Here is a 10,139-nt window from a genome sequence, read left to right on the forward strand (position 1 = left end):
TTTAGATGGTAAAGTTTTTTATTTGTAGTACCTTGGCTTGACTCCTCATAAAAGCAGTTGTCATGTTTTGCAAAAGCCTTTGTTTACATGCTTGATTTCAATTTTTTTTATAATTAATCATTTTAGTATAACAATTGTTTTACCCTTATCATGCGACACACTAAAGTCTCAAACTATAGACTCTGAAGAGTGTGTACATGCCTAAAGGTAATAATTGTGAATGTATAGAATTAATTATATATTTTTAATCTCTTTTTGTATTCTTCTCTTCTCTTGTATTAATTAATGCAGTTGTTGAATACTTATCCCTGATTTGATGGTTTTAAATTTTGAAGCTATGCCTTTGATTAATGCAATAGAGAATTAAAAAAAATTCAACTTTCAATTAGTATTACTATATAAATAAGAATTTTAACTATTGTACATTATTAATAATACACTAGCTGGTAACAATAAAAATAATCTTTTGAATTTATATGGTCATTATTTACTTAGATGGATTTGTTTAATGAGGTGAACGGTTTTTCACCTACCTTATGGGTTAATATTAACACTACACACGAATACGGACACACAGAAAAATATCATTTAAGTTTTTAAATATTTGTAGGGGAGGCCAAGTACACATGGCATTCCTATATGCCTCTTGTAAGATAGGTGTAATGTCTAGAATTGGGAGCTGTGCAATTTACTTGACCAAAAAAAAAAAAAAATACTCTAATTTTAGATTCTAGTCCAATCTCTCACTAATCTCTAACTCTGACAAAAAAAATATCCTAGTCCTAGACTCTAGTCCAATCTCTCGCTTTGACTTTAAAGAAAAAAAAATCACACTTTTTGCCCTCAACGTCTCTTTTCTCTCCCTTTCTCAATGAAGTTTGAGCTCTCTCATTTCTTGCTCACTGGCTCTGGCAATCTCAAGCTCTCTCACTCTTTCATCTCCAGTCTCGCACTCAAGATCCCAGAGTGGTTGTCGTCGTCGCTTCCTGTCTATCTCGTCGCTTCCAGTCTCCAAATCTTCTCGCGCTCATCGTCGCCAGCCGTAGAAGCAGCCGGTCCTGAGGCTGGTCGTCGTTGTCATCTTCTTACTTTGAGTCTCGCCATCAGTTTTTTCCCCACCGTCAGCTTTCTTTGCGCAAGCAGAAGCTGGTCCCCGATTTGGTGAGTTCCAACAAATTCTGTATTCTTTCTTTTTCAATTTTGTTACTGTAATTTATCACTGCACTCTGATTTTGTTGCTAAAGTTGAATTTGTTGCTGAAAATATCACTCAACTAGTTTTTTTCTCGTTAAAAGACATGAATTTGTTACTGATGAGAGTATAATTTAATATGTTATTTAAATTTGTAGATTTCAATTAGAAGTATATTGTGGATGATAAAAGATTTCTATTAGTAATATTTTAAAATTTTTCGAAAATTATTTTATATTTTACTATGGAGACTAATTTATCTATGGAGACTAATTTATCCAGAACGTACACATAAACACTTAACGATCATGTGTGCGAGTTAACGTTCTAGATCAGTAATCGACTAACAAAAAAAAATTATATTATCTAATAAAAATAAATGTTGATGATTATTTTATGTATTTTAAAATTTAAAAAACTAAAATATTCGATTTCAAAAATTTCAAAAAGACTAATTTAAATAATTATTTTTTATTTTATTATTTGTAAAATTAATTTTTGCTATTAAATTTTCTATAATTTTTACAGTTTACTAATCATGTTTTATATTTCGTTTTACAATTCAACAAATTACAATTTTAAACTAACTTAGTGAATTAAGATAAAAACTACAAGTTCACTCTCTTATTTATAAGTCCTAAATTACTCCTAAGTTCTAAATAATACAGAAGGGGGATGGAGAAAATGGAGAAAGGCAATGAAATATGGTGTAGCCAAGTGTAAAGCTAAAAGCAGCTTTTTAAGTCAAAGGAAACTAAGAAACCCCCACCCCCTTTTCCATCCCAAATCCACGGTTCAGGGCTGAGGCTAATGGACAGCAACAATGACTCATCCCTCAACAACGTCGTTTTACAGATCCTTCTCGTCGTCCTTATGGCCTTCTCCTTCTACTTCATTCACGACGCCCCAAAGAAGCTTTTCTCCTCTCTCCGAAACCGTAACCGGGCCCACGTCCAGGCCAACCACCACTTTGTCCGCGGGGCCCAGATCCTCGCCAAGGCCCGGGCATCCCCTTCCCGATCCTCAGCCTCCTCCCTCGCCAAACAGGCCCAGGACGAGGCCCGCCAGGCCATTGCCCTCGACCCTACCGACGCCGCCGCCCACCTCCTCGTCGCTCTCGCCCTCGACCTCCGCGGCCTCAGCGCCGCCGCGATCGACTCCCTCGACGCCGCGTTGTCCCCCGCCTTGGCCCGGTCGCTCAGCGACGGCGAGAGGGCCGACGCGCTGGTGAAGCGGGCCGAGCTGAGGATGACGGTGGGCCCGGGCCAGCGAGGACGGGCCGATCCCGCGATGGCGGATCTGCAGGAGGCCCTGAGGATTAGCCCGAAGAACGCGAAGGCGTTGTTTCTGTTGGGCAAGTACTATGAAGGAAAGAAAATGGAGAAAGAAGCTATTGAGGCTTACATGGAGGCTCTGAAGGCGGAGCCACAGTTGCGTAAAGCTCAAGAAGCTCTTCAAAGGTTAGGGTCTTAGTGGTGGTACTGAAATTTATGTTTACTTCTAGTTTTTGGTATCTGGAAAGAATATATATTGTAATTGGTGTATCTTGAAGATTTAGAATGAGCTGACTGAAACTTGTAACTTGGTGAATTTATGTATCTTGATTTAGAATGAGCTGAAACTTGCATTTTTGTAAATTTTCACTGCATAGAGGTATTGATAATCAAGGTCTGACAGGGTTACATATGTTTGGAATCTATTATATTATCATTTTTAGTTAACTAATTATTTATTATTTCGAGCGACATCAATGACCGTTATATAGTAAGACCCTCAAACGCCGGTGCTGCTTGAATGTGAATATCTGATTATCCGTCGAGGAATATCTGCTTTTTTTTTTTTTTTCTAATGTAAAATTCTCAGGAACCTCAAGCTCCGAAAGAGTATATGGAAAGAGGAAGGAAAATAGTGTTACCTAGCTTAAGTTTTAAACAAAGCATACCGAAAACTGTGGCAGATGTGATGCATTCGAAATTAAGCTTAATTCACAATAATGGGTGGGTTTACAAGTGTGAGATCTAAGAATTTGGTGCAATGATATAAACTTTAAGATGGGAGATTCTGAAGAAAAGAAAAAGAAAGAGGATTTTTCCCATTTTCTTCATTGATGCACACAAATCAAATGAGTTGTATTCAGTTTGGATCAAATTCGTGTTTTTACTTGATTTTTCAATAATATGCAATGTCCAAGGTTTAAAACGGGCTTGCATATGCTGGATAAGTAAATATAATGCACATGATTTGATTAGGTCACTGAAATAAAGGCTATTCATCCATTAAGAATGTGAGTGAAATGATAGAAGAAAGAAGTCTTTGTACTCGTTTATTTGAGCTTACTACAAAAGCCTGACGAAAAAGAAAAAACAAAACCTAACAATTTATCAAGAGAAAGCATACCCTATTTGTGAATAATCTGGATGAAAATGTTAGATTATTGGCGAATAAAGATGAGAATTCATTCATTAAAAACCTCAATTCAAGAAAAGTCTTCTTCATCAAGCCACTTAAGTGTAGGTAAGATCATCAGCAACCACATTTCCTTTTATGCCAATGCTGTCTGTAAAGATCTTGAACCGGTCCCATGCAAATTCTTCAGTGTGAGGCAAAGGAGAAGAGCATATAGGTACCTTGTTGTGTCAATAGAGTGAATGTGTGATCCAATCATATATTGTATGAGGTATTTAGCACTTCAAGTGAGTTAAAACTACCAATTTATTCTCACTCAGATTCAAACAAGATAGAAGATTACAAGTTGCATTTCCTCCAAGGCTCCAACCCTGTCAATGGATTCAGTATGTTGACAAGTTTCTTTCCGCTTTATATATCAAATAATGAAATACATTTCACTTTTTTCCATCCAAGGAGAGATCAGAAACAATCTTCCAAGGTTCAACTTTGAAAATCCCAGATGGAATCGACTTTTCAATTTTGTTTTTTTTACCAGATTTCATCCGCAATACAAAACTATGTTAAGTTATTAGAAAGTTATAGAGAAAAATAAATACATCAAAGTTATGCCTTCAATTGATCGAAGTTGACTAACCCATAATAAATTCTCAAAGAAAGATTTTGTAATCAGAGACAGACATAACCAGCAATTGCCTCTGTCGCATCTTTCTTGTAGTGCCAATATGGTAGTAAAGACCCCCTAGCTCAAGTTATCTTCAGAGTGACCAAACAGAAAGCGCTAAATTAGTTTAGTGACTTAAACCCAAGCTTCTGGCTTGCGTCTGTCACAATAATGATGGAATATGCATATATCGTAGTTAGTATCAAACTTGGTAACTTGCACCTAACGGCAACTGCTATACAAGCTGTTCAGTTTTGGGAAGGCAGACCTACTTGATTTTTAAGTAAGCACGGATATCAGGTGTCGAAAGGCCGGTCAATCGATTGTCTTTTAGGCACAAATAGAAGGAAGAAGGAGTGGACGAAAAAGCTATCTATTGGATTTCTTGGCAAGCTTATCACCAGACTGCAATTTTCTTGTTGAGGTAACCAAGAATGCAAAAGTGAGAGAAGCAACACAAGGCTTATGCAAACAAGAAGAAAAAATATCAGATTTAGGAGGAAACATCATTTATTGGATTTCCTAATTTCATTCAATTTTGAGAAAAATCTCGACCGTTTCCTATGTTAAAGCTGATAACACATTTGGACTATGTTCTAGTATAAATTATACTAAACCAGAAATAATGGAAGTATATTTGCCCATTTCAAGAACAAAATTGATAGCATAGCACTACTCCGTAAATGTGAAATCAAAGTTCTTTGTAATTTGTTCCTTCTTGTTGTCACTTGTAATGCTATTCATTGAGATTCACATATCTATTAAATTAACGAAAGTAGAAGGGATTGCAAAGCATGCTTTCATAGATAGCTAATACTAAAAACAATTACCTATAGACTACGTTCATCCTTGTAACAAAGATAATGTGTTAGATAATCATAAAGTTGAAAAATTTCTTCATGGTAAGGAATCAAGAGCAGTGAACAGTGTAGCAAGTGTAAGCTTTCAAATTTTACTTCAAAATGCAGCAAGCATAATAATTAGAAAGAAAACAGGTAAAAAGGATCAAAATGAAATTTCATTTACAATTGCCTCTTGATCAGTACAACACATGGGCTCTGATTCCTGAAGATGCTCATACGTGCAGCTAGGTAATCTGTATACAGAACAGAATTCAAAGGTCACTCGGGAAGGATGGCTATAGTCATATCCGCTTCAAGATGAGATTAAATGTGGGCGAGGTCTAGGGTGTACAAATATTAATATAAAGCACATCCTGTTTTGCTACTGGCACACGATGGCTTTTGCTATACTATGTTAATTCAGAAATGCTATTTGTACACCAAAATCAGCTACTAAAATTAGCTACTAATGTATTTGTGTATAAATACATGTGTGGCCGAATATATTTTCAATATGTATTTATATTTCAGCATATATTTTATATTGGTAGTTGACTTTAGTAGCTAATTTTAGTATACAGATAGCATTACCTATATTAATTAGTTTAGTTTAGTCTGAGTAGAAGATATTGGGCCAGAGGTGTTTGGACTTTTTGGTTGTCATCGTGATTGTTTTTTTGTTATAGTGGGCATTGAATTAGAAGTGGGTTCTTTAAACACCATGACATTTTGAGACGGGAATGTTATGTGGGTTTAGTTTAGAGTTTCGTTATGAATTTTGAATGTTGGTGCCAGTAGTTTTATTGTCAAACAACCCTAAATTACAAAATATCAAAGCTCAAATGTTATGTATATTCTAACACTATAAATTATATAAACAATTATTTTTATATTCTAAGTCCTACATTAAACTATAGGAAGAGTTTTAAGTGTATCGAAAACACCGATATTCTAATTATTTTAACCGTTGATCTAAATTATAAAAAATATATATAATATATATTAATTGAAATCAACAGTTAAAACAAGTGGAACACCAGTATTTTCAGTATACTTGAAATTTTTCTTAAACTATAACTCATAAGGGTTTTGCTACTGTATAGATTGTAAGATTCTTCTACACATGTAGAATGCAACGTGTTAAACTCTTAGAAAAGATTGCTGCAAGACTGAGCCAATTCAAGATGACAATTTTTGAAATAGTGAGGCCCAATAACTAGTGAAGATATAAATTTTATAATTTGTAGGTTACTATTCACTAATGTTAATTTGTAAAATAATTAACCATTTGATAATGATAATTATTCTGGGGTATTAATAGAAGAAAATAAATATTTTAAAATATTTTTATTTGTGTGTAATGACCGTTGACACCTTTTTTTAGTATTTTTTTAATTATTTCTTTGTTTTAAAGATAATAAAACCATTGGCAGTAGGTTATACGATGATATTGTTATTGGAAGTTACTAACGCATGTTCTAAAAATATTATTAAAAAATACACAATTAAATTCGTATATTTTAATATATTAAAAGTTTTAAATATTTTATTATAATAAAATATATTTTTTATATCTAATATTTGTAAATTTTTTAAAAAATATTTTTAATATTTAGTTACATTTAATTTTGTCTCTAATATTTTAAATTTGTATCAAAATTACCTCTAAACATCAACTCCATGTAAAATGTTGAAGCTAAAATTGAAAATTTTTAGAAATAGTTTTTACACAAATAAAAAATATTAAGGATAAAATTAAATACACCGAAAATATTAGGAATAAAATTGAATAAAATTAAATGTTAGAAGTATTTTTAAATGGTAAAATCAAATCAAATTGTTTTCAAATTAAGATTTTAAGTAAAATCAAATATAATTTACAAATTTTTAATAATCATTCTAATAATATTAAAAATAAAGAATAAATTCTCAAAATGGTACTTGAAAGTTCATTTTGTTGACAAAAAAAAAACAACAAAAAAAATAACAAATAAGTCTTCGATATTTTTAAAAATATGACAAAAATGACTAGATATTAAATATATATTTTAAAAAAAAATTTTATAGAACAAATTTTTAAGCAATTTTTTGCAATCATTATTTACAAATTTTCAATTTAATCCTTACAAGTATGTATACTTAAGAATATAAAATAAAAAAATTTCATGACAACTAAAGTCTAATTAAAAACTACTATAAAATATAAAAATCTTATTACAAATTTGTGAAGTATAGAGATTTATTTACGAATTTAATAAACTATAAGGACTTTTGTATTAATTTAGCATAATAATTCTTAACAAAATTAATTTTTTTTTCATTTGCATACAACTATACAAATATTCACGTCTCGGAATTAAATTTTGCATCATTTACTTATTTAAAAATTTGTACAAATTGATGTGTTAGTTTTAGTATTACTATGTAATAAGCTTAAATGGATTTAAAAAAAAATAAATAGTTAATTTTGTCTTAAAAGATTATTTACTTTTTAAATTAATTTTTAAAATATTTTTTAATTAAATTTATTTAAAAAAAAATTAAGTTGGTCACGTTAGTTTTTCTTTATTTTTGTTATTTATGGCATCAAAGTTTGTTAATATAGTGCGTTAAGTGGCACCACAGTACATACCTGATAATTCTAATTGATTACTAACATAATATGTTTATAAAATTAGATCAAATTAACTCTAAATTGAAAATTTTTAATGTCTCAAGTTCCTCCTTAATTTGGAGTTGATTTCATTTAATTGCATAAACTTATCATGTTAGCAGCTAATTAAGATTGCCAAGTGTGTGATGTGGTGAACGTGGTATCATTTAATGTGTCACATCAGTAAATTTTATGGTCAACGTGGAATTACTTAATGTGTCACATAAGTAAATTTTGATACTTTTTGTAACGAAAATGACAGCATGACTAATGTGACTAATTTAAAATTTTTTAATGATAAATTTGATTAAAAAAATCTTTCAAAAACCAATTTAGAGAATGAGTGATATTTCAAAGATGAATTTGACCATTTATTCTTAAAAAAGTTATATCCTGATAAGTAATAACGGATATTAAGAGCATAATAATAAAAGGATAAAGTATAATTTTTGTCATTAATGTTTGTAATTTTTTTTCAAAATACTTCTAACATTTAATTTTATTTAATTTTGTCCCTAACATTTTTGGTGCATTCAATTTTGTCCTTAATGTATTTTATTTGTGTCAAAATTATCCTTAAAAATTTTTAATTTTATCCCTAATAGTTTACATGGAATTAACATTTTGGGATAATTTTAATACAAATAGAAAACATTAAAAATAAAATTAAATGTAACTAAATAATAAGAATATTTTTCAAAAAATCACAAATATTAGGAACAAAAATATATTTTATCCTAATAAAATATTTAAAACTTTTAATATATTTAATATATTAAAAATATACAAATTTAATTGTGTATTTTTTATGATATTTTTAGAATATGCGTTAGTAACATCTAATAACAATATGGTGATATAACCTACTTCCTCAACGGCAATAGTTTTATTATCTATGAAACAAAAAAAAATAAAAAAAGAAGCGGACTAAAATAAAGTGTCAACAGTCATTACACACAAATAAAAATATTTAAAAATATTTATTTTCTTCTGCTAATTACTTTATCACATGGTTAATTACTTTACAAATCAACACTAATGACCTATAAAACCTATATCTTCACTAGTTACTGAACTCCACTATTTCAGAAGTTGTCGTCCTAAACTAGCCCAGTCTTGCAGCAATCCTTCCTAAGAACTTAACACGTTACATTTTATATGTGTAGAAAAATCTTGCAATCTACACAATAACAAAACTCAACTCATACACCTTATACCTTTGACTAGTAGTAATAATAGTTGTTAGTAATTTATTATAGTTATTATTATTTTTGGTAAATTACTCTTACCGCTATTATTATTATTATCTTCTAACATTATTATGAATTTATTGTTATTGTCGATATTATTTTTACTACTTTTAAATATTATTGTTAATTTTTTAATTTTATTAATATTTATTATTATAAAAATAAACAAATATATTCGTAAATAAATTATTATTATTATTATTATTATTATTATTATTATTATTATTATTATTATTATTATTATACGTTAACACCATACATTAAAATACTGTAACACTACCCATAAATTATCTGGGAATATGTTTCTTTGTATTTTTCTTTTTGGGTTTTTAACTTTTTTTGTGTAACACCCTTATACTTTTAAACTGAGTTAAGTTTTATTTGAATTATATTTAGTAGTTGATATTCAAAATCTTGCAAAATTTTTTCTTTTAAAACAAATATGAAATATTTATATAAAATAATTTATATATAAAAACATCAAATAATTAGTTTTTATTAGAATAGTTACTAGTTGAAAGATATAAGTGGATCTGGAAATACTAACATGAAAAATGACGTGCTAAATTATGAAGGCACAACAATAACAAGCTTTACTCATACCAAATAATCACAAAAAGAAATATCATAATTACAATTGCAATCACTCAATAAAGATGAAACAAGACACATAAGAAATCCTAATTCTCTTAACTTGTTTAAATATGACTGAAACAATAGCCTATTCTTCCTTCTTAAGATAAACGCTTAATGTTTCGTATCTACGTTCTTGATGGCTCGCTCTTAATAGTGCACTTGTCTTTTCACCTCAACTAAGCAGTGTATTGCTTTGTGCTGCATCCTTCCTGAAGATGGTACGGAGAGAGGGGTGAGAAACAAAAGTTTCTCAGTAGTTTATGTATATGGTGTCATCGTATCCATCCCCAGCCACTCCAAGTTTTAAAATAAAAACAGTGATAATGCAATGTTGTTCAATTATTATTTTCAAAAGTTCTTATTAGTCGGAGTGGTGTGACTTTTAAATGCTTCTCATTTACTTATGTTATGACATGTGTAATGCAGACAAAATACCTATAGCATTAAAACATATAAATATAAACTCATAAACTTTAGTATGATGTCCTCATAGGCCA

The 10,139-nt window shown here is 30.1% G+C and overlaps 1 protein-coding gene and 1 long non-coding RNA gene across 2 annotated transcripts; one reads left to right on the top strand and one right to left on the bottom strand.

The window, feature by feature from the left end:
• Positions 1–1,846: 1,846 nt before the first annotated feature.
• On the top strand, positions 1,847–2,877 carry LOC107608730 (uncharacterized). The gene has a single exon (XM_016310443.3). It carries the CDS (start codon positions 2,002–2,004, stop codon positions 2,662–2,664), a length of 663 nt encoding a protein of 220 aa, XP_016165929.1. The 5' UTR covers positions 1,847–2,001; the 3' UTR covers positions 2,665–2,877.
• A 559-nt stretch (positions 2,878–3,436) lies between these two features.
• Positions 3,437–5,518, bottom strand: LOC110264960 (uncharacterized). Its single transcript, XR_015892318.1, has 2 exons — positions 5,288–5,518; positions 3,437–4,676 (listed from the first exon to the last, which is right to left on the bottom strand). It is a non-coding gene; the product is annotated as an uncharacterized LOC110264960 (long non-coding RNA).
• Positions 5,519–10,139: the final 4,621 nt, after the last annotated feature.

This window comes from Arachis ipaensis, chromosome B7 (assembly GCF_059453495.1).
Source record: "Arachis ipaensis isolate K30076 ecotype BB chromosome B7, ASM5945349v1, whole genome shotgun sequence".
Classification (NCBI taxonomy): Eukaryota; Viridiplantae; Streptophyta; class Magnoliopsida; order Fabales; family Fabaceae; genus Arachis; species Arachis ipaensis.